Source organism: Pristis pectinata, chromosome 28, assembly GCF_009764475.1.
Source record: "Pristis pectinata isolate sPriPec2 chromosome 28, sPriPec2.1.pri, whole genome shotgun sequence".
In the NCBI taxonomy this organism is placed as follows: domain Eukaryota; kingdom Metazoa; phylum Chordata; class Chondrichthyes; order Rhinopristiformes; family Pristidae; genus Pristis; species Pristis pectinata.
This window is the reverse complement of record NC_067432.1, coordinates 30,549,738-30,575,620: the sequence shown is the minus strand read 5'-3', so window position 1 is coordinate 30,575,620 and position 25,883 is coordinate 30,549,738. Positions and strand designations below refer to the sequence as shown.

The 25,883-nt window shown below is 43.1% G+C and overlaps 1 protein-coding gene across 1 annotated transcript in view; it reads left to right on the top strand.

Annotated features, from left to right (window-relative positions):
* The first annotated feature begins 12,287 nt into the window (after positions 1-12,287).
* Positions 12,288-25,883, top strand: part of LOC127583901 (protein unc-13 homolog B-like) — a 77,498-nt gene continuing 63,902 nt past the window's right edge. The window contains exon 1 of the mRNA XM_052040291.1: positions 12,288-12,323. Within this exon, the coding sequence (XP_051896251.1) occupies positions 12,302-12,323 (22 nt within the window). The 5' untranslated portion in view covers positions 12,288-12,301. The remainder of the gene's footprint in view (positions 12,324-25,883) is intronic.

Sequence of the window (25,883 nt, the reverse complement as noted above, 5' to 3'; positions counted from 1 at the left end):
TCCTCCTCAACGGTATTAATGAGAAGAGGGCATGTCCTGCGTGGTTAGGGTCCTTAATGCTGTCTTCTTGAGGCACCGCCTCTTGAAAATGTCCTCGATGGTGGGGAGGGTTGTGCCCGTGATGGAGCTGGCTGAGTCTACAACCCTCTGCAGCTTCTTTCAATCCTGCACATTGGAGTCTCCACACCAGGTAGTGATGCAACCAGTCAGAATACTCTCCACCGTACATCTGTAGAAATTTTCAAGAGTGGTTGGTGACATTCTAAATCTCCTCAAACTCCTAATGAAGTAGAGCCGCTGTCATGCCTTCTTGTGTTGGGCCCAGGATAGATCCTCTGAGATGTTGACACCCAGGAACTTGAAGCTGCTCACCCTTTCCACCGCTGACCCCTAAATGAACACTGGTGTGTGTTCTCCTGACTTCCCCTCCCTGAAATTCACAATCAATTCCTTGGTCTTGATCACGTTGAGTGCGAGGTTGTTGTTGTGACACCACTCAACCAGCCGATCTATCTCACTCCTGTACACCTCCTCATCACCATCTGAGATTCTGCCAACAACAATGTTGTCATTGGTGAATTTATAGATGGGGTTTGAGCTGTGCCTTAGCCACACAGTCATAGGTGTAGAGAGAGTGGAGCAGTGAGCTAAGCACACATCCTTGAGGTGTGCCTGTGCTGATTGTCAGCAAGGAGGAGATATTATTACACTGACTCTGGTCTCCTGATAAGCAAGTCGAGGATCCAGTTGCAGAGGGAGATACAAAGGCCCAGGTTTTGAAGCTTGGTGATTAGTACTGAGGGGATGATGGTGTTGAATGCTGAGCTGTAATCGATAAACAGCAGCCTGACATATGTTTTGCTGTTGTCTAGGTGCTCCAAAGCCGAGTGGAGAGCCAGTGAGATTGTGTCCGCTGTAGACCTGTTGTGGCGGTTGGCAAATTGCAGTGGGTCCATCCTCCTGTGATACACCTGAAACTCCGATACCCTAAGCATTAAGCTTCTGGCCCTGTCCTTCACTCAACCACATTTCGGTGATTGCAATAATGTTGAAATTCTGAGTACTGATCCATCCTCTAAACCCAGGTGATGTCCTGTGAGGCTCCTTGCGATAAAATAAATGCAGTTGAGCCTACCGCCTCCCCGCCCTCCCCCAGTGCTCCCTAACCTGCCTCTGTCTGCTCTGCCCACTGGAATTGCTTGATCTATCCTTTACATTTGGGTCAATCTCCCCACTTGCCACACTGTTACTGAGTTTCCCTCTCCCCTGCAGGTGAGCTTAAACCCTCCTGAGTAGTGTGAGCAAACTCCTCTGCAGGGATTATGGTGATAAAATACTGAGGAGGAATAATAGACAGAAATAAGAGCATATGAATAAACAGGTCATTTTGGTGTTGGTTTTGGTGCTGGGGCCTCAGCTTTTCAAAATCTCACTCAATGATTTCAATGAGGAATCAGGAGTAATATATCTGAGTTTGCTGATGACGCAAAGCTGGGTAGCAGTACATGGTGTGAGAAGGAGGCAGAAAGGCTTCAGGGAGATATAGACAGGCCAAGAGAATGGGCAAGGACATAGAAGATGGAATATAAGATGGAAGAATGTGAGTCATCCACCTTTGTAGAAAAAACGGAATGTCAGAGCACTTTGTAAATTGTGAGAGATTGTTAGATGTTGGTGTTCAGAGGGATCTGGATGTCCTTCCGCACATATCACTGAAAGTTACTATGCAAGTTCAGCAAGCAATTGTGATGGCAAATGGTTTGCTGTCCTCTGTTGCAAGAAAATTTGTCCAAGAATAGAAGCTTCTTACTTCAGTCATATAGAGCCCTGATGAGATTGCATCTGGAATATTTTGTACAAGTCTGGTCTCCCTACTCAAAGTACTGCAACAAACTCCCCAATGCAACAGAGGGAGTGCAGCAAATGTTCACCAGATTTATTCCCGGGATAAAACATAGAACAGTACAGCACAGCACAGCACAGGAACAGGCCCTTCAGCCCACGATGTCTGTGCCAACTATGATGCCAATTTAAACTAATCCCAGTCTGTATCCCACCATTCCCTGCCTGTTCTTGTGTCTGTTAAATGCCTCTTAAATGTTGCCATAGTGTTTGCTTCTACCACTTTGCCTCAAAATCTTTAAACTTTCCCCCTCTAACCTGAAACCCATGCCTTCTAGTATTTGACATTTCCACCCTGGGAAAAAGTGGGAAAATGTCTCTGACTATCTATCTTATCAATGTATCTTATATCATGTCTCAGCCCCTGATGCTCCAATGAAAATAATCCACATTGGGCCAACCTCTCCTTACAGCTCATACTCTCTAATCCAAGCAGCATTCTGGTGAACCTCTTCTGTACCCTCTCCAAAGCCTCCACATCCTTCCTGCAATGTGGCAACCAGAACTGCACACAATAATTCCAATGTGGCCTAAATAAAGCTTTATACAGCTGCAACATGACTTCCCAACTTTTGTACTTAATGCTCCAACCAATGAAGGTAAGCATGCTCTACCTCTTCTTTACCACCCTATCTACTTGTATTGCCACTTTCAGGGTTGTTGTAGACTGAGGTTAAGCTAGCGAGCTTGTACTCCAGGGTTCGAAGAATGAGAGGTGATCTTATTGAAATGTATTAACTTCTTAAGGAGCTTGACATGGTCAATGAAGAGCTAATATTTCCTATCGTTTGGCAGTCTTGAATGAGAGGTCACCATCTCAAAATAAGAGGTCAACCATTCAGGACAAGAGATGAGAAGATTTCTTTTTTCCACCTAGCGGTGGTGAACCTTGTGGATGCTCAGTCACTGAGTATATTCAAAATGCTGCACATCAAACAATTCTCAATGACATTCAATGGATTGCCAAATTCTGCATTCAGCTGTAACCTCTTTAGCATCTCTGGACAATTGGTTTACATGCTGTGTTTCAATTTACACATTTGCATTTTCCAGCTGCCAATTCATTGTTTTAGCATCTAATAAATTTGGATGTTCATAATACACAAAGGGAAGAAATAAATTGTAGACTTTCCCTGAAATTAGTATTATTTTTCTGAAATAATATAACAGGAATTGAACCTTCTCTCAGCTGTTGTGTATGGAGTGTAACTCAGTTTTGAAAACAGAAAGGGCCATACTCTGAGGTGAGCAAATAGTCTGCAATGCATTAAGTAACATCAGACATGCAGTTTCTAATTCCCCAGGATCTTCTCTTGGTGTACTTTTTCAGTCCCAATTGACTCTTTTCCCAAATGATTTTAAACACATAACAGTTTGCTGCACCTGTTGTTTGGTGAGTATCTGTGTTTCATTTCTACGGATTTTAAAATGTAATGATATCTTGTTAAGGCACTTTTTTCCAATTTTGCAATTATTTTCTTACCAGTTATTGTTTCAAAGTTTAGTACACTTTATAATTTCCTTCCACAGTTTAGTGTTAAGGTCTGCAAGCTAGACTAATAGCTCCAGTATTAAATTCTGCAGGTGAAGTATACAACGAGGCACTGTGCACTGAACCTGACACTGCCTAATGAAACACTCATTGGTTGTCATGATCCAAGTCATCTTAATGTAGTTAAGCAATTATCACAGTATAAAATTGTCCTTTAAAGGTTTACTGTTTCTAGATATTTTGTACCTTATGCCACATACTGCAAGGAAAGGGGTCAAGATCTGACGATTAAATTGGGACATATTGTACAAGAGTAGGAATTTCATAATCCGGGTGCAGGTTTTATCAAATCTGAAAACATCAAGTCTTCCTTAATTGCTGGAAAATACTGGAAATGAGTTTCTGCTAGAAAATGATGCTGGAGAAGTAGTAATGGGGATCAAAGAAATGGCAGATGAACTAAATAAGTATTTTGTGTCAGTCTTCACTGTGGAAGACACTAGCAACATGCCAGAAATTCGAGAGAGTCAGGGGGCAGAAGTGAGTGTAGTTGCAATTAATAAGGAGAAGGTGCTTGGGAAGTTGAAAGGTCTGAAGGTGGATAAGTCACCTGGACTGGATGGACTGTACCCCAGGGTTCTGAAAGAGGTAGTTGAAGAGATTGTGGAGGCACTACTAGTGATCTTTCAAGAATGACTAGATTCAGGAATGGTTCCAGAGGACTGGAAAATCACAAATGTCACTCCACTCTTTAAGAAGGGAGGGAGGCAAAATACAGGAAATTATAGGCAAGTTAGCCTGACTTCAGTGGTTGGTAAGATTTTAGAGTCCATTATCAAGGATGACGTTTCAGGGTGCTTGGAAGAACATGATAAATAAGGCTGAAGTCAGCATGATTTTCTTAAGGAGAAATCTTGCCTTACAAATCTGTTGGAATTCTTAGAAGAAGTAACAAGCAGGATAGACAAAGGAGGGCCAGTGGATGTTGTTTACTTGGATTTTCAGAAGGCCACACATGAGGCTGTTAAACAAGATAGAAGCCCAAGGTATTACAGAAAAGGTACTAGCATGAATTGAAGATTGACTGACTGGCAGAAGGCAAAGAGTGGGAATAAAGGGGGCCTTTTCTGGTCGGCTGCCAGTGACCAGTGGTGTTCTACAGGGGTTGGTACTGGGTCCGCTACTTTTCACATTAAATGTTAATGAACTGGATGATGGAATTGAGGGCTCTGTGGCCAAATTTGCGGATGATACAAAGATAGGTGGAGGGGCAGGTAGTGTTGAGGAAGCAGGGAGTCTGCAGAAGGACTCAGAATGGGAGAATGGGACTGGGGAGTCCTAGTGCAGGATTCCCTAAAGGTTAAGTTGCAGCTTGAGTCGGTAGTAAGGAAGACAAATGCAATGTTAGCATTTATTTTGAGAGGACAAGAATATAAAGGCAAGGATGTAATGCTGAGGTTTTATAAGGCATTGGTCAGACCACGTTTGGAGTATTGTGAGCAGTTTTGGGCCCCATATCTCAGGAATGATGTACTGGCATTGGAGAGGGTCCAGGGGAGGTTTCTGAGAATGATCCCGGGGATGAAAGGGTTACCGTGTGAAGAGTGTTTGATGGCTCTGGGTCTGTACTTGCTGGAGTTTAGAAGGATGAGGGGGGATCTCATTGAAACCCACTGAACATTGAAAGGCCTGGAGAGACGTGATGTTTCCAGCAGTGGGAGAGTCTAGGACCAGAGGGCACAGCCTCAGAATAGAAGAACATCCCTTTAGAACAGAGATGAAGTCAAACTTCTTTAACCAGGGGGTGGTGAATCTGTGGAATTCATTGCAACAGACAGCTGTGGAGGCCAAGTTATTGAGTATATTTAAAGCAGAGGTTGACAGGTTCTTGGTTAGTAAGGGTGTCAAAAGTTATGGGGGGAAGGCAAGAGAATGGGGTTGAGAGGGAATAATAAATCAGCTGTGATCGAAAGACGGAGCAGACTCGATGGGCTAAATGGCCTAATTCTGCTTCTACGTCTTGTGGTCTTATGTTTAATTTAAAAATGTTCCAAAATTATACACTCTTTACCTATTTGCTTAACATTCTAATTAACCACCCTTGGTCAAACAAAGGATTGAAAGGCCCAATTGCATTCTGAAGAACACAATGCTATGATTTAACTTTGACTTCAGAAGAATACATGGAGCATTTGTGAACAACAAATTGAAACACTTCTAATATTGATTGTGATATACAATATTCCGTAATATAATATAAATAATAGAAGTTAAGTTTTAAGGAAAACCATGTTTTTACATTATGGGTCCTACCCAGCATAAGTCATAACAAGAAACAATAATTATCACTTTAAAAAATTGTATTTTATGTACATATTTTAATAATTCTGATTAAGTCATAAATAATGTTTGCATAATGCACATACTTCTGAAGTGTTACTGTCAAATTTACAGCACGTTCATTTAAAGAAATCAACTAAATCAACTAAATAGAATGTAGTCAAACAGTTAATGAATTTTTAACAAAATTTGTGCTACTGCAAAAAATGAAGATTTATCCTTATTCTGGACCTCTTCTTAACGTTACCAGAGCAAAAGGCTGCAGGTGCCAGAAATCTGAAATAATAACAGAAAATGGTGGAAACATCAGTGAATGGTTTCCTGTGTTTTCTGCTTTTATTTTCATTTTACATTGGTGGGAAGATTCATAGGTTAAGGGTCCAGGTTAAAATTCCCACCTGAATCAACAATGTATTCTCCCTGGAAAAAGATATGTGAGCAGATGCTGATAAGCACTTTGTGCACAAGCAGGAAGTTCATGGAACGTAATTAAACTAAGAGAATGAGCCAAAAACAATATAATGAATAGCAAACTTGCAACTGAAATATCTTTTGTTTTAATATTTGTAGTTGGAAATACACACCACCAATATGTCAGTTATAAACAATTAGTCTTTTTAATTTTCCCGACAAATTTATCCTTTAACCATATTACCAAAAGAAACAATAATCTGGCCATTGTGACGTCACTGCCTTTGGAAGCTTTTTCTGTGCAAATTGGTTTCCTGTATTTTTACAAAACTGTGAGGGTGACATTTCAGAACTACTTCATTGGCTGTAACACACATTGGGCATCTTGAGAGTATGAAAGGCAAATTTATTTTTTTCTTCACAGATACGGCAACTGAGAAATGCATTTAACATGATGCTAAATTTGCACAAGTACCCATTGCATGTAATGATTTTAGGGCATAAATGATTATCATGGTAAATGATTATCCTTCTTGCAGTGAACCATGAAATGCAGATCTACATGCTCATATGTTATATGTCCCCCTACAAATGATGCAGAATTGTGGAAATGGAGCTGATACTTCATGTTCCTAATCCAATTCCCATCCCTTATAGTTACAGATTGTGACAGTCTTCACAGAATCATAGAATATTAGAATTGTACAGTATGGAAACAGGCCATCTGACCCAACTTGTCAATTTTGACCTGTGAGTGCCTTTCTGTGTAAACCACATCATCCTGCACTATCATCTAGACACTTTTTAAATGCTGTCAGTGCTGTCAGTGACCCTGGTTCAACCGCTGTCTCAGGCAGTGCATTCCAGGCACTTTCCACTGTATGGGTGAAGATCCCCCCCATGTCCCCTCTGAATCTCCTCCCCTCACCCTATGTCCTATGAACCTATGTTATCTACCTCTAATATAGGAAAAGGTTTCCTACAGTCGACCTTATCCACACCCTCACAATTTTATACACCTCAGTCATATCCCCTCTTAATGTCCTCCACTCCAAGGAGAAAAGACATTTATTTTGCTTGATGCTCAATAATTTTGAAAGAAACCAGAGCTGTCTGTCTGGAGCTGATTTGGACAATTCTGATTGACAAGCTAGGTCTGTGGTTTTATTTACTTGTAGGAAGGTAAGGTCAAAGAGAAATTTCAGAAGTTCATCATTGCTGCAGTTTGCATGGTGCCAGTTGTTTTTCAAGAGCCTAGACAAGAACCTTCAAGAAGCAAAACAACCTAGGATAAAACATACTTCCTATCAAAAGTGAAAAATTTCTTAGCAGTGCAGACTTGGAAAATTTGCCCCTGAAATTAATTCAGTTATTTGGTTTCAAGGCCCTAGGAATTATGGCATTGGTAAAACAGATTCAATAGAATTGTGCTCCTTCCATGCTTGCATGATACAGAGATAATCCTGGAAACTATAGACCTGTGAGTCTCACATCAGTGGTAGGGAAGTTACTGGAGAGGATTCTTAAGGATAAGGTTTATGAACATTTGGAAAACCATGGCTTAATTAGGGACAGTCAGCATGGCTTTGTGTGGGGCAAGTTGTGCCTTACTAACTTGATTGAGTTTTTCGAGGAGGTGATGAAGGTGATTGATGAAGGTAGAGCTGTGGACGTTGCCTACATGGATTTTAGTAAGGCGTTTGAAAAAGGTCCCTCATATGCGGCTCAGCCAGAAGATTGAGATGCGTGGGATCCATGGTGAATGGCCATTTGGATTCAGAATTGGCTTGCCCATAGAAGACAGGGTAGTGGTCAATGGGACTTATTCTAGCTGGAGGCCTGTGACTAGTGGTGTTCTGCAGGGATCCGTACTGGGACCTCTGCTGCTTGTGATATACAGTACATAAATGACCTGGATGCAAATGTACATGGGTGGGTTAGTAAGTTCGCAGACGATACAAAGATTGGTGGTGTTGTGGATAGTGTGGAGGATTGCCAAAAGGATACAGCAGGACATAGATCAGTTGCATATATGGGCGGAGTTTAACCCGGCCAAACGTGAAGTGTTGCACCTTGGGAGATCAAATCTAAAAGGACAGTACAATATTAATGGCGAGACCCTTAACAGTGTTGATGTGCAGAGGGATCTTGGGGTTCAAGTCAATAGCTCCCTGAAAGTGGCTACACAGGTTGATAGGGTGGCAAAGAAGGTGTATGGCATGCTTGCCTTTATTAGTCAAGGAACTAAGTTCAAGAGTAGAGAAGTTACGTTGTAGCTTTATAAAACTCTAGTTAGACTGCATCTAAAGTGTTGCATTCAGTTCTGGTTGCCTCATTACAGCAAGGATGTGGAGGATTTGGAAAGGATGCAGAAGCAGTTTACCAGGATGCTGCCTGGATTGCACAGCATGTGCTATAAAGAGAGATTAGACAGACTTGGGTTGTTTTCTCTGGAGTGGTGGAGGCTGAGGGGAGATCTGATAAAGATTTATAAGATTATGAAAGACATAGATAGAGAATACAGCCGGTATCTCTTTCCTACAGCCGGTATCTTTTTCCCAGGGTTGAAATGTCTCATACCAGAAGGCATGCATTTAAGGTGAGAGGGGGTAAGTTCAAAGGAGATGTGTGGGGCAAGTTTTTTACACAGAGAGTGGTGGGTGCCTGGAATGCACTGCCAGGGTGGTGGTGGAGGCAACTACGATAGAGGCTCTTAGATAAGCACATGAATATTGCAGAGAATGGAGGGATATGGGCATTGTGTAGGCAGAAGAGATTATTGTAGTTGGGCATTTAATTAGTAATTTGGCATAACATTGTGGGTTGAAGGGCCTGTTCCTGTGCTATGCCGTTCTATGTTCTATAACTGTTTGCTTTTCTTAACCTAAGTGAGCCAAAAGGAAATGGATCTATTCCAAACATACTCCAATCTATCAGAGACAGAGTTTAGGAAAACAACCTAGGATAAAACATACTTAGAACATAGAACATAGAACAATTACAGCACAATTCAGGCCCTTCAGCCCACAAAGCTGTGCCAAACATGTCCCTACTCTAGAAATTACTAGGCTTACCCATAGCCCTCTATTTTACTCAGCTCTGTGTACCTATCTAACAGTCTCTTGAAAGACCCTATCGTATCAGCCTCCACCACCGTTTCCGGCAGCCCGTTCCACTTACTATCAAATAGTGCAAAATTTCTTAGCAGTGCAGAACTCCAAAAATTTACCCCTGAAACTAATTAAGTAATTTGGTTCCAAGGCCTCTGGAATTGCAGCTTTGGTGAAACAAATTCTATATAGTCGTGCTCCTTCCATGTTTGCATCTTCTGGTGAGTTACCTGGCAGCAAACATCTCCCACAAAGGTGCAGTCTTTTCTTTGGGTGGGTTACTTTCAAGTTCTTCAGTAAGGGAAACCAGATGGGTTGGAACATGGAATCATAGTCATGGAGTCATATAGCACAGAAACCAGAGCTTCAGCCTACCATGTCCATACTGACTATCAAGTAGCTATCTATACTAATCCCATCTACCAGCACACGATCCATAGCCTACCAAGCCTTGGCAATTCAAGTGCTCATCCAGATTCTTCTCAAATATTGTGTGAGTACTTGCCTCCACCACCTTTTCTTGCAGTGCTTTCTGGACTTCAATCACCTTCTGTGTGAAAAAATTCCTCAGATCCCCTCTGCACCTCTTACTCCTCACCTTTAACCTATGCTCTCTGGCCTTAAACACCTCTGCCATGGGGAAAAGTTTCTTGTTATCTTCCCTATCTATGACTCTCATCATTTTATGTACCTCCATCAGGTTCCCCTCAGCCTCTTCTGCTCCAAGGAAAATAAGTGGAGCCTATCCAGCCTCTCCACATAAGTGAAAGGTTCTATTCCAGGCAACATCCTGGTGAATCACATCTGCACCTTCTCCAGTGCAATCACATCCTTCCTGTAGTGTGACGACCAGCTGTGGCCTAAGTAGTATTTTATAAAGTTGTACCAAGAGTTCCTTGCAACCCCCTTATGCCTTCTTTACCACCCTATTGACCTGTGCTGCCTCTTTCCAGGATCTATGGATGTGTACACCAAGGTACCTGTGTTCCTCAATTCTCCTTTGGGTCTGACCATTAATGGTACATGTCCTTGTACAATGGTACACCTTATCAGAATCCCCAAAATCCTTATCACCCCCTAAAAATGTATCACCTCACATTTTATTTGGGAATGAAGGTGGATCACAAATTTTAAAAAAATCAAAAAGTGTATACCTGGTGTTGCACAATCATAAACATTGCCTTACATTTGTTTTTAAAAACGGACAGAATACAATCAAAATTTATTTGATCAAATGCATTATCCCAAACAATTCCAGTGTTTTGGTTACCACTGTGGTGATATACTGTGTACAATATCTCATCATCCAGATGGCACTTCTCATGTTGAATTGAGTCATTCATAAATCTTACCGGTGTCTTTAAGTGACACAATCCACAGGAATTACAAGGCAATTACTCATCTATGTGAAATAGGTTTGTTCTAACCTGTGTCAAACCATAATGTCTGGGATCAAGATGGGTTCTGAGGAAGTTTGTGAGTCCAGTGTGGGAACCACAGACTCTTCCACGGAGGGAGCAAGAGGTGCCAGACCGGGCAGGCAGATGGGTAGTTTTTTAGGTGGTGTGCTGCTGGTTATGCAGGACTTCTGTGTGCTCCCAATGCATGCACTTGGGGTTCTCAATACTATCCTTTGAGTGATCAAGGGCCAGACATTCCCAAGAGTCACGGGAGATGTTGCATTTTATTCAGGGAGACTTTGAGCAGAATCTTGTGTCTTTTTCTCTAACTGCTTGTTAATCTCTTGCCTTGACACAACTCAGAAGAGATGGTGTGTTTCATGGGTCTGGTATAAGGCAGGCAAACAATGTTGGCGAATAACGTGGGCTGCCTAATGAGAGAAGGGATGTTGCTGGCGATATTGGTCTGGAAAAGCAGGCTGACGTGGGTTCAGTTATCATTTTGGTGAATCTGGAGGTTTTTGCGGAAACAACATTGAAGGTATTTTTCCAGTGCATCGAAGTGTCGTTCGTAGATGTCTCGGAAGCATATTAGGCAGTAATGATCACTGCTGCCAGGAAGGCAAAAAGTTTTGTACCAGGTTTGTGTTTCACGTAGACCTCGGATTTCAAAGCAGCATGCTGTAATAGCCAGTAAGTTAGTTAGTTGAGACTGTAACATTTGATAACTTACACTCTTTGAACAACGGTTAGCCTTGACAGCGGCACCCTGATCCTGTACAGAAGTTAAAAAAGTTACACAATGTTGTGCAGATGGGTGTTTTAATGTTGTAAACAGATTTGAGTTGGGTGATCACCATAGACATGAAGATTAGAGCAATAAAATAATATTTGTAGCAGGTTAGTCTCAGCGGGTGATTACATCAATTGCGCATGAATCACTGAACTTGTTTGTCATTTACATAAAAAGTTTATTATGTGAAAGCTCGTTTTTGAATGCGATTCTTTGCCACAACCTTCCAGCAATAATGCTTCATGTGGGAGCGCCTTCAGAAAAACCACAGACAATTAAATACTATGTATTTAGTGAACACGTGGTTACATTATACCGATAGACTCCAACCGCACTGGTTGATAAGTAGTAATTTTATCTTTTAATTTTGCATGTTACTGTTTATATTACAGAACCAATCATAGGGAGGAATCCAATGAAATGTATGGCATTCATTGACTGTAGGTTGTGAAAATTATTCAGTTCAGCAAAAATAGGTCCTGAACTACCCGGGTGGTGGGGTGGGGATGTAAGTGTTTATCGAAAATAATTCTCTGTTCACAGTATGCATTTATGAGGGCATTAACGAAATAATTGGACCTAGAGAAATATGTTTGCTGGTTTAAAGGTATGAAACCAACGCCGTCTCATATTTCGTGAGTTAGGTGATCGACCAGACCTTCAGGTTCTTGACAAACTGGAAACTCTCTTTGGACTCCGCCCACAGCTGGAGGTGATTGGTCAACTGGAATAATTCGCCCGGACGGCCGGGGCTGATTGGCTGTTGCGACTGTCAATCGGCGAGCGGCGGCTTGTCCCACGCGGCCGGGGTGTGGAGCCGTTGGGTAGCGGGAGGCGAGGCGAGGCCGTCGACATGTCTCTGCTCTGTGTTAAAGGTAATTCTCCTCAGGGCGGGCGGCTCGCTGGCGCTGGATCCGTCCAGGGTTGTGCCCCCCCCACCCCCCACCACAACTGGTGGAACTTCACTTGTTTTGCGTTCAAACTGCTGTGAGGGGAGATGGTGATTCTGCGCCTGGTTTAAATGTCCCTCCTGTTCTGATGTTGCGCCTCTCGCCGCGTGAAGTCCCCCGGGGTCCGTCCCCCCGGAGTCCGTGTTCCCCCCCCCCCGGGGTCCGTGTCCGTGTCCCCCCCCCCCGGGTCCGTCCCCCCGGGGTCCGTGTCCCCCCCCCCCGGGTCCCCCCCCCCCGGGGTCCGTGTCCCCCCTCACCCACGGGGTTCTGACCCCCCGGGTCTGTGGAGTCCGTGTGCGTGTCCCCCCCCCCCACCCCCCGGGATCCGTGTCTCCCCCCCCCACCCCCCGGGGTCAGTGTCTGCCCCCACCCCCTGGGGTCTGTGTCTGTGTCCCCCCCCACCCTCCAGGGTCCGTTTTCCCCCCCTCCACCCTGGGTCCGTGTCCCCTCCCCCGGGGTTCCCCCCCCCCCCCCCGGGTCCATGATTCCCCCCTCAGGGGAACAAACTGCCAGCTTGGGAAAAGGAGGCAGCAGGTGGTGCCAATGTCTCCTCACACGCCCACTTGGCTGGTGGGGAGGGAGGCAGACCACCCCCTGTGCCGTGGCAGAGTGGGGTGGGGTGGACCACTCCTGGGTGGTGCGGTGGGGGGGGGGGGAAGAGGGACCACCATCCTCACACTGCTTTCCCCGGCCTGGGGTCGGCTGGCACGTTTGCCCACGAGTTCTGGCTGCCCCGCTGGGGTGAGGAAGGCACGTCCATGTTGGAAGACGAAGGGTGTCTTTAAATTGGTGGCTCGTCTTTCCTGGCGTATTTGGTGTAACGAGAATCGGTGCCACGGGCCACGTCCATCTGTTGAAAAGTTGAATTGCATAGGTCAATGTTGTATAAGTTTTTCGGTTAAGTTTAAGTAAAAGTTAGGTTATGCTAGTTTAAAGTGAACTATTGCATTTATATAGCACCTGTCATGATTTCAGTGCTCTCCAAAGTACTTATTGCCCCTAGTAATCAATGTTGGAATGTTGGAGACATGGAGAATTTTGCAAATAATGACCTGAAAAACTTTTCAGACATGGTAACCCAGAGATAAATGTTGGCCAAGACTCTGGGGAGAATGCCCAGTTCATTAAAAACCATACAATGTAATTTTTTTTGTATCTACCTAAGACTGCAGAGTGGGCCTCAGTCTGATGTTCCATCAGGTAGTTGAGCACCCCTCAGAGCTGTGGTGGAGTGTAGGAAGGGATTATCACCTGGACATTCAACCTCAGGTGATAATGCATACATTTAAAATTTTTTAAATTTTTAAAAAAATTTTATTTACAGCGTTGGAACAGGCCCTTCCGGCCCAACGAGTCCGCTCCGCCCATTTTAAACCCAAATTAACCTACCCGTACGTCTTTGGAATGTGGGAGGAAACCGGAGCACCCGGAGGAAACCCACGCAGACACGGGCGAACGTACAAACTCCTTACAGACAGCGACGGGAATTGAACCCCGATCGCTGGCGCTGTAATAGCGTCACGCTAACTGCTACGCTACCGTGCCACATGATATAACCTGCTGTAGAAATTCATTTCTGTTGTAGTTACTGTTGGTGCAGGATTGATAGACATATGTGCTCAGGAGTGAGCCAGGAACCCACAAAGACTTGGAGTCAAGTCTGTTACCAGTAGACCACATAAGTAATGCAACTGCAAGTTCTTTCCCCAGTCTTAGTATTTATTTGAACGTTTCAGAGGTCAGAATGAAAAATATTGTGGTGGATTGTTCAAAAATACTATACTGCATTACATTGGACAGGACAGAAACTGGGTACTTAATCTGTGGTTTATCAGTCATAGAGTTATACAGCATGGAAACAGGCCCTTTGGCCCAACTTGTCCATGCTGATCAAGGTGCCTACCTCAGCTAGTTTTGCTTGAGTTTTGGCCCATTTCCTCTAAACCTTTCCTATGCAAATATCTTGTAAATGTTTTAATTGTTCCTGCCTCTTCCAATTCCTCTGGCGTTCATTCCATATACCCACTATCCTCTGTGTGGAAAGACCTGCACTCCCCCCCATCCCCCCCTGCCCCCCCCCCCCAGTTCCCTTAAAACTTCCCACTCTTGCCTTAAACCCATGCCCTCTAGATTTAAATGGCCCTACTCAAGGAGAAAGACTGTGACTATATACCCTGTCTATGTCCCTCATGATTTTCTAAACCACTATAAGGTCACCCCCTCTGTCTCCTTTACTCCGAAGGAAAAATGTCCCAGCCTATCTGGTTTCTCCTTGTAACTCAAGCTTTCCAGTACTGGCAACATCCTTGTGAATCTTTTCTGCACCCTCTAGCTTGATTGCATCCTTAATCCTCTATGATGATAATCATGCTTCAAATCAGGCTTCTTGCACATCTCCATCTGTCATTGTATCCCTCTGTTCCTTTTATCCTCCATTCTTATCTTTTCAATACGTGTTCCATTCCCACAACCTATCCCAGTGATAGTGAACTCCACCTTCCTACCAGTCTTATGAATTTACTATTTGATTATTCAGTGATTATTTTGGATAATTTTGGTCTCTAAATGGAGGGGGGGGGGGGTGGGGGGAGCTTTTTTTTTTGTGCATGGCAGATCATGTTTTTCAAGGAGGTTACCAGGAAGGCTGATGAAGGGAAGGCGGTGGACATTGTCGATGTGAACTTCAGCAAGGCCTTTGACAAAGTCCCACATGGGAGGCTGCTCCAGAAAGTTAAATTGCTTGGCAGTCAGGATGAAGGAGTCAATTGGATTCAACATTGGCTTAGCGGGAGAAGCCAGAGAGTGGTTTTTGATCGTTGTCTCTCTGACTGGAGGCCTGTGACCAGTGGTGTGCCGCAGGGTTTGGTGCTGGGTCTGTGGTCATTTATCATCTATATTTATGATTTCATTGATAATGTGGTAAACTGGATCAGCGAATTTGAAGATGACAGCAAGATTGGGAGTGTAGTGGACAGCAAGGAAGGCTATCAAAGCTTGCAAAGTGATCTGGACCAACTGGGAAAATTGACTGAAAAATGGCAGATGGAATTTAATGCAGACAAGTGTGAGGTGATGCACTTTGGGAGGACAAACCAGGGTAAGACTGAGACAGTGAATGGTAGGGCACTGAGGTGTGCGGTAGAATAAGGGGGCCTGGGAATGCAGATCCATAATTCCTTGAATGTGGCATCGTAGGTAGATAGGGTCGTAAAGAGAACTTTTGGCACATTGGCCTTCATAAATCAGGGCACTGAGTATGGGAGTTGGGATATTATGTTCAAGTTGTATAAGATGTTGGTGAGGCCAGATTTAGAGTATTGTGTGCATTTCTGGTCACCTACCTACAGGAAAGATATCAATAAGCTTGAAAGAATGCAGAGAAAATTTATACTGATGTTGCTGGGACTTGAGGACCCGAGTTACAGGGAAAGGTTGGGTAGGTTAGGACTTCATTCCCTGGAGTGCAGGAGAATGAGGAGAGATCTTGTAGAAGACTACAAAATTATGAGGGGTATAGATAGAGTGAATGATGCAGGCTTTTTTCCCTCAGGTTGGGTGAGACTAGAACTAGAGGTCATAGGTTTAGGGTGAAAGGTGAAATATTTAAGGGGAATCTGGGGGGGGGGGAACTACTTCAGTCGGAGGGGTGTGTGAGTGTGGAATGAGCTGTAAGTGGAAGTGGTGGATGTGGGTTCAGTTGGAACACTCGAAGTTTGGACAGATACATGAATGAGAGAGGTATGGAGGGCTATGGTCCAACTGCAGGTAGATGGGACTAGGCAGAAAACTAGGCTGGCATGGACTATATGGGCTGAAGGTCCTGTTTCTGTACTGTGGTACTCTGACTCTTACTGAAATCCTTAATTGTGTTTTCGTTTGCACCCTTTCCTGTTTTCTAGAGAAAAGAATCCCAGCCTTGTCCTGCGAATTCCTGTATGGTCCTCGTGAATCTTTTTTGTATCTTTGGTGGCTCTAAACCCTTGAAACCAAATTCTACTCTTGGTGTGTTCAAACTTCTAATTAATGTTTGAAACATATTTAATGTAACCTTTTTTTCATTATTCTTTCTATTAGAAATGGACCCCAGCAGTTTCATCACTATATTTAAGGCCTTGTTAATCTTTATTGATATGTGAGGATGTACACACAGATCCCCTTGTTACTGTAGCCCATTATCTATTAATTTAACTGCTTTGTTCTCTATTTGTCTCATTCTCCTTTTAACTTCAGACCCATTCAGCTTTTACATAATACTTTGAACCTCTACCCATGTTTTTCAAGATGATTCTGGAATGAAGAGGTTATCTCTTTCCTTCCCACCATCCAAGGTCACAAGTAGTCCTTCCAGGTGAAGCAATTTGTACCTCCACTTTGGTGCATGCCATGCGTCTCCTCTGCACTGAAGAAACCAAATGCACATTGGGTGACCACTTTGCAGAACAGTTTCATTTAGTCTGCAAGGATGACCCTGAGCTTCCAGTTATCTGTCATTTTAATTCTCTGTCCTGCTGCCTCTCTGACTTCTGGTTCTTTGGATACAGTTCCACCAAAGTCTAGTGAAAGCTTGAGGACCTGCACTTCCTTCTCTCAAGACACATAAGAGTTATACAGCACGGAAACAGACCCTTTGGCCCAACTGGTCCATGCTGACCTAGATGCCCCATCCAAGCTAGTCCCATTTGCCAGCATTTAGCCCAAAACCTTCTAAACCTTTCCAATCCATGTACCTGTCCAACTGGCTTTTAAAAGTGGTTATTGTACCTGCCTCAAACACTCCTTCTGGCAGCTCATTCCACATAGATGCCATCCTTTTTTTAAACATTTTTTTTACACAGTTGCCCCTCGTGTTCCTCTTAATTCTTCCCTGTCTCACTTTAAACCTATGCTCTCTAGTTTTTGATACCCCATTTCTGGGGGACAGGACAGTGCATTCACCCTGTCTATGCCCTTCATGATTTTATACATCTCTGTAAGATCACCTCTCAGTCTCCTACGCTCTAAGGAATAAGGTCCTAGCTTGTCCAACCTCTCCCTCGAGTCCTGGCAGCATCCTCGTAAATCTTTTCTGCACTCTTTCCAGTTTAGTAATATCTTTTCCTATAGCAGGGTGACCAAAACTGAACACAACACTCCAAGTGTGGCCTCACCAGCATCCTGTGGAACATGTGGAACTTTTTTTATTTTCTCTCTGTTCTTGATCACTTAGCTGACTTGGAATGTTTTACTTTGTTAAAGGTGCTCTTTAAATGTGATTTAATACCAGGGCATTGTAGAGTTGACCTGTATTTGGGAGAATGAAGTTGCAGGATGGGGCTCTCCAGTGACTTTTTACAGTGGATCTGCTGGTATTTCACAAATTACCATATTTATTGAATTCATTTTTATAATTTGTCTTGGTCTAGGGTCCTGTTTAGGTACCAAAATCTTCAGACTATTGTGTTCCAAGCAGTAGCCCAATACAAAGGAGTAGAGTGATGATAAAGAAATCAAGGGAAACAGCAGCATCTGAAATTGCATGTTAACAAATTACTTTGAATCCAGAAAATTAGCCAAGCAGAAACATTCAGGAAAGTGTTGAGAGCCAAAGTAATAAGTATGGAATGCGGAAGAGCTGGAAGGTTTGTTCATCGCCTTAAGGGATTAAATAAATCTGATGCCAGAAGTTGTGGCCAGGAATGAGCAGTTGGCAGGAGGATGCCTGACTTCCTTGTCCTAGGGAATCATTGGTGCCAAGCAACAATATCTTTAATTAGGCTGAGCAGCCAATCCTATTAAAGAATTGATGCAGAACAAACCAGGAAGCAAAAGGGCATACTTGTATGATGGAGCTGAAATATCATTAGTAAGCTTTTGGAAAGTCGGTTTTAAGACCTTTTATATTGTGAAGCATTGGAATGGAAGGAATACATTTTAGTTTTTTAGGGCTGGATGGTTTATCAGCCAGCAATAATTATTCATTTTTCCTTGCAGTATGGGAGGCTATTTTGAGTCTATGCCAGCTCTCAGAGCATTGCCACAAGCCCAATTTCCTCACTTGTTTCCCTGTAACCAATTCTCCTGCATGTCCAAAAACTTCTGACACTTCTGCCACCCACTATTTGTAGCTGACTAAGCTATTAGTACATATTTGGGATGTGGGAGTTAAATTGGAGCACTGAAGGTGAAACTCACTTGGTGACATTGAGAATGTACAAACTCCATTCAAGCTCAAGACCAAACCTCAGTTGGAGCTGTGTGGCAGCAGCACTAACTGCTGTGCTACTATTTTGGTGTAGTGACCCAGTGGAAATGTCATAGTCACAAGGTTGTACAGCACGGAAACAGGCCCTTCAGCCCAACTCATCCATGCTGACCAAGTTGTCTATTTGAGCTAGTCCCATTTCTCCACATTTGGCCCATATCCCTCTGAACTTTTCCTATCTGTACCTGTCTAAACGTTGTGTAACTGTTGTAATTGTACCCACCTCAACCACTTCCTCTGGCAGCCCATTCTGTAAACTCACTACACTCTGTGTAGAAAAAGTTGCCCCATGGATCCCTTTCAAATCTTTGCCTTCTCACCTGAAACCTATGCCTTCTAGTTTTAGACTGCCCTAACTTGGGAAAAAGACTGACCATCAGCCTTTTGCATGCCCTTCCATGATTTTATAAGCCTCTGTAAGGTCAACCATCAGCTTCCTACACTCCAGGGGAAAAGGTCCCAGTCTATCCAGTCTCTCCTTGTAGCTCAAGCTGTCCAGTCCCTGTAAATCTTTCCTGCATCCTTCCCAGCTTAATGACATCCTTCCTATACCCAGGTGATCAGAACTGCACACAGTATTCCAAGTGCGGTCTCACCAACATCTTCTACATGATGTCCCAACTCTAGTACTCAATGATCTGACTTATGAATGCAAGCATGCCAAATGCCAGCTTCACCAGCCTGTCTACCAGTGTCACCACTTCCAGTGATCTATGTACCTGTACCCAGAGGTCCCTCTGTTCTGCAACACTCCCCAGGACCCAACCATTTATTATGCAAGTCCTGCCCTGGTTTAACTTGCCAAAGTGTAAGGCATCATTCTTGTCCAAGTTAAATTCCATTGCTGTCTGGCCCACTTCCCAAGATGGTCTAGATCCCCTTGTAAACTAAGATAACCCTCTTCACTGTCCATAACACCACCAATTTTGGTGTTGTCTGCAAACTTACTAACCATGTTAATAACATTGTCATCCAAAACGTTAATATAAATGACAAACAACAGTGAACCCAGCACCGACTCTTGCGGCACACTGGTCATAGGCCTGCATTCAGGAAAAACAACCGTCCACTACCACCCTCCTTTCACCAAGCAAACTTTGTATCCAATTGGCTAGCTCACCCTGGGTTTCATGTGATCTAATCTTCCAGATCAGCCTACCACGCATGGACCATAATAGAATTATTCGAAAGTTAAGTACGTGGACACAGAGTCATTTCCTGTAACTCTTGTGGCAAAAGCTGAAAACAGATCAGCCAATAGAAGAGTGCTGTATCATTGACAGCAACTTTGGGACTTCTGTGCTGAAACAGGCACATGTAGATATCCCGCTGTTGTCAATTTTGTAGTTTAACAGCGCTGAATACTATTGTTATAGGGTAAGTTTAAAAAAAAATCAAAAGATTAGGAATGTAATTGCATACCTTGCAGTCTGAAATACCTCTACTGTAGATCATAGTGGAGATATTTATAGAGAATGGAATGAAGGATAACTTGTCATACCTTGAAGGCCCACAGCAGGCTGGCTTGTATTGCATAGTTAAAATGTTTCCATTTTCACCTGACATGTGTAATTGCTAATGGTGATGGAGGGCAACATTCCAATTATGTGATTATCAATTGATGAATAAATTGGGGATATAAATGATGGGAAGTCAAAAATCTGTGATTTCCTGATATCCATTACTAGTAGGTGAATTTCTGTGTTTCAAAGTCCATTCAGGAAACCAGTTCTTGGTAATATGAGACGTACAAATGAATTGCTCCATCTACCACATTGATGCTCAATAGTATGCTGTGCATGATGTTCCCCCTCTATTGGCTGAATTCATACTCTCAAGGTTAGACTTTCTGGCATGCTCAGCAGGTGGTTAACTGAAACGTTTTCAGCAGGGCACTGTTTGCTTTTGTTTAATGCTGCCTATCTTTTGTTGTGGTTAAAACAAGTTGTTTCCAGGTTCCATGAGTAATACAGCACAGAAATGGCCCCTTCGGCCCACCACGTCCACGCTGACATTTTTGCCCATCTGCACGAATCCCTATCTTTCTCTGCCTTGCCTATTTAAGTGCCTGCTTAAATTTCTCTTTAAGGTAGTGATTATATAGAATCATTAAAGCGTACAGCACAGAAATGGGCCCTTTTGGCCTCCCGCATCTGAAGTGATACCCATTTATACTAATTCCATTTGCCCGCATTAGGCTTGTATCCCAAGTACCTGTCTTTTAAATGTCATGGATGTATCTGCCTCCACCACCTCCTATGGCAGTGAATTCCAAATATCAACCACCACCTGTATAAAGAAAAACTCTCCCCTCAAATCCCCTTTTAAAACTCCTTCCCCTCACCTTAAACCTATGCCTTCTTGTTGTATCCCTACCATGGAGAAAAGATTCTCTCTACCCTAAAAATGCCTCATAATTTTATATACTCAATCAGGTCATCCCCTTGGCCTCCTTCACTCCAGGAAACAAGTCCAGACAATCCAACCTCTTTCTGTAACTGAAGTACTCCAATCCAGGAAACATTCTGGCGAATCTCCTCTGCAGTCCCAGCATCCTTCCTTTTGTGTGCCTACCAGAACTGCACACAATACTCTGTGTGGCCTAACCAGTGTTTTGTAAAGTTGCAACATAATATCCCAACTCTAGTCTCTCTATACCTATGACTGTGTGGCTAAGCATAGCTCCAACACCTTCTACAAATTCGCTGATGACGTCACTGTTGGCAGAATGACAGGTGGTGACAAGATGGGGTACAGGAGTGAGATGGGTTAGTTGGTTGAGTGGTGTTGTAACAACAAGCTTGTGCTCAACGTCAGGAAAACCAAGGAACTGATTGTGGATTTCAGGAAGGGGAAGCAGGGGAACACGCACCAGTCTTCATTGAAGGGTCTGCCATGGAAAGGGTGAAAAGCTTCAAGTTCCTGGGTTTCAACATCTCGGAGGCCTATCCTGGGCCCAGCATGTAGATGTAACCATGAGGAAAGCATACCAATATCTCTACTTAGAAGTTTAAGGAGATTTGGCACATTGAAGATGCTGACAAACTTCTATAGATGTACAGTGGAAAGCATTCTGACTGATTGCATTACAGCCTTGTATGGAAAATCCAGTGCACAGGAACATGAGACTACAGAGAGTGGTGGACTTGTCCAGTTCCATTATGGGTACAGCTCTCCCCACCATCGAAGACATCTACAAGAGGCGATGTCTCAGGAAGGTGACATCCATCATTTGGGACCCACACCATCTGGGCCATGCCTCCTCCTTGTCGCTGCCATGAGGCAGGAAGTACAGGATCCTGAAGAGAGACACCTCAAGGTTCATCAACAGCTTCTTTCCCCATTGCCAACAGGTTCCTGAACCAACTTGAAAAACCTTAACACTACCTTGGACTATATTTTTCCTCTCTCTCAACTGGTGCTAGTGTAGTTATGTTTATTTTGTCATGCAAGTTGCATATAATTTATGTTAACTTAAGTTTATGTTAACTTATGTTTCCAATGTACTGCGCTGCTGCTGCAAAAAGCTTATTTTCATGGCATTTATACCCTGTGTATGTATGCCTATGATGATAAACTTGAACTTGTATTCTATACCCAGACCTGTGGAGGGCAAGCATGCAAGAGTGTGATGGCTGCTCCAGATTCTGTGCCAAAACTTCAGGTCAGGAAAAATTGCGTGCAATGGCACATTGACCAAATCTCGATGGATGTACCCCAGTCTCACCTCGTCTCAATCTGGCCTCTTGATTCTATGTTCCTCATACCAACTCATCTTGTAGGTAAACTCATCCACTCTCTCTATGTGCTTCCTGACATTCAATCACATCATTTTATTGTCACCATTAAAAAATGTTTAACATCCATCTGTTGGAAGCATGCCATTTATCTCACCTGTATACAGCATGGAAACAATCCCTTTGGTCCAACTCGTCCATGCTGACCAAGATGCCTATCTAACCTTCTCCCATTTGCCCACGTTTGGCTCAAATCCCTCTAAAGTTTTCCTTTTCATGTACCTGTCCAAATTACTTTCAGTACCACCTTCAGGCAGCACATTCCAGACTCAACCAACCTGTGTCTTGTGTGTCTGTGTGGAAAAATTCTCATTTGATTCCCTCTAAGTACCCCCTCTTAAGTACCCCCACAATGGAAACAATGCTATGTACTTGGATATGACTGACATGATTGAATGCAACGCCTGGAAAGAAGGGGGTGTCACTTAGCAACAGAATTCAATATCATCAAGCTACTTACAACATTCACTAGTTTGGATGCCAGCAGTAGGTGAAAAGTGACCAGTTGTACAATGAAAATCTTAAAATATCTTCTGGACACCACATTTTAGGAAAGATGGGAAGGCCTTTGAGATTGATTATAGCTATAGAAGTTTTCTGGGGGGATTTGAGGGATCTCGGTTATATTGGATAGATTGGAGGGGGAGGGATTGTTATCTTTAGAACTGAGGAGGCTGATGGGGGATTTGATAGAGGTATTTAAAATCGTGGTAGATCTAGATGGAGCGCAGTGGGATCAGAAACCTGGGCAGACTGAATAAAAATGATTGCCAAAAGAACCAAACGTGACATGAAGGAATTTTTAGGCAGAGACTGGCATCTGAGATGCTCCGGGTGGGGGCAACAAGCATTTCTTACTCCCCCCACTCAGGAAGTTGGACAGATTTCCTGTCAGCCCACCCATAATAACCACTGTCCTTTGCACTATCAGTGTTGTTTAGCCCTAAATATGTGCCTGCCTCTAACAAGAGTACAATCTGGGAGGGTGACCAAGGGATGGTAAGGCAAAGAACCTAGCAATGCACCGTACATGCAATAGCTCATTAAACAATCTCTTTGTAAATGATCTCTTTGAAACTCCAGTTAATGCAAGTAAGAGAGTTTCCCAGGCCCATGCTCTGTGCTCATCCCTGGTTTCCCAGATGTGGAATTGGATCTGGCATTGGATGGGCACTGAAATTCTGAGCCTGGCCTCATGAGTTCTGGTAGCTGAGCAGTCAGTGCTGGGGAGTTGTGTGTTCTTCTTTAGCCTCTTGGACGGTCCTTTAAGGTACCATGTGGCTCGGGGCTTTGGAATGAGCTACTTATTGATGTCACAGTCACTACCTTTTAAAGAATTGTGACTGTCCAGGTCATTCCTAGCCCTACCCTGATGCTTTTGTATCTGTGAAAACTATCATCTTGTATTAATATTGTATGTTACACACAACTTTCCTTTCAGATATGGAAAGTTCAGTACAAAACAGAACTGTTGGCAACCCTACTGTACAGCAAGTATGCAGGGTATGGCTTGCTGCAAACTGCGCTCTTCTTTCTTGTGCAGTTGTTCTGTTTTTGGTAGTCATTCATCCCGCTTTTATGAGTCCCATTGCAGCACAGTATGAATAGCATTCATCATAAAGTCTTTGTGAAACTTGGTAATTGTAATAAGCAAGAGGAAAGTTCCATAAATATCCAAACTACATGGCAAAGTTCACAATGTTTGGATATATCCTCAAATTTTTTGGAAGTTTCCTGAGGGTGAGCAATTTCTGTCATTTAAAACAGCATCTGTGAGCTGTTGTATCTGTTGTTGGATTGGATTCTTCTCAATCACTGCCCAAAGCCATTGTGCTCTTGTCCAGGTTTCAACTGAGAATTTTAGGAGGGTCTGGAACCTACTTACCTGCCTTAATTTAACAAACTGGTGTTAAAGTTACACTAAATGAGTGAGTAACATTATCAAATTGTTTTCCTGATTGTGGCCTGATGTATTCTAATTATATGAAAAAAGTTGGTCGGCTTGCATCAGGTTTTCTGTGCACTCTACCATTTGTCTGCTGCTACAAAACTCAACAGCTTCCAGGATTTGCATTCACATCTCTTTCACTGTCTTTCTCTGTCTTGTTTACACTGGTAATGTAGGGAGCTGAAAAGAATCACCCGAGTTACAACTGGCAGCTCCTTAGCATTTATTTTGTATGTAAAGGAACCAACAACTAACAAGTAAGATCATAGAAACATACGGCAGAGAAAGGATCCCTTTTGGCCCACCTTGTTCATGCTGACCGTGATGTTTATCTATGCTAATCCTATTTGCCTGTATTAGGCCCACCTCCCTGCACAGCTTTCCTATCTGAGTACCAAATGCTTTTTAAACATTGTAATTGTATCTTCCTCTTGCTTCCTCTGACAGCTCAGCTCATTCCACCTATTCACAACTCTGTGGGGGGGAGGAGAAAACTTGCCTCTTCTAGCTTCTTTAAATTTCTTCCCTCTCACCTTAAACCTATGCCATCCAGTTTTGGATTCCCTGCCCTGGGAACAAGACTCTACCAATCTATGCCCCTCATAATTTTATAAACCTTTATAAGGTCACTCTTCAGCCTTCTATGCTTTAGTGAGAATAAATCCAGCCTATCCAATCTCTCACTCCTTATAGCTACAGCCCTCCATTCCGGGCAACATTTTGATGAATCTTTCTATTACACCACATCTTTTCAATAGTGCGGTCAAACTGATGTCACGTAGTACCTTTGTTTGTGCTTGGGGACATCATCTCAGTCAACTGAATACAGTTGAAGTTAGTTATTTGCTTATATAAATTAGGTTGTTTAGTTTTACGTTCTTGATGTTACATAATACAAGAAAGGGAATTGGGATCCTCCTGCATGACGTGAAGCCCATGAATTTCATTCTGGGCACTTCTTGCATCAGATCTGTAACTTGTGAAAGATCCTGGACATAGGGAGTAGCTTCTCTTCTGGCCTTTGCTTGCTTGACAAAAGGTATATTCCTGATCAGATCCCAGGAATAGTGTTGGGACTGTAACATGATGTGGTACCGCCAAGTTATACATTTACCAGCTCTTCCTCATGCCCCACCCATCCCACAGTACTTCACTTAACAAAAAAACTTGCATCTGTCATCTGACTCGGTCTCTTGACCCTATCCCAAGTAGTATTGTCCATAATGGGCACTTGTCTTTGATGTTAAATCAAAAAAACAGATGACTTCAGTAGAGTTGTATCATGGCACAAACTTGCAGTGGATTGCTGCTTAACTGAGTGTATGAGAATAATTGGGATATGTTAGAATGGGAGATTTGATGATTTGTTAGTTTTAAAGAGCTAGGCTGAATAAGCAAATACACTTTACACACTTTTTGGGTTATAAGCCAAAGCAAAATAACTACATTCATCCTTGTATACAGAATATAAATTCTGTTGTGGATTTCATCATGGATTA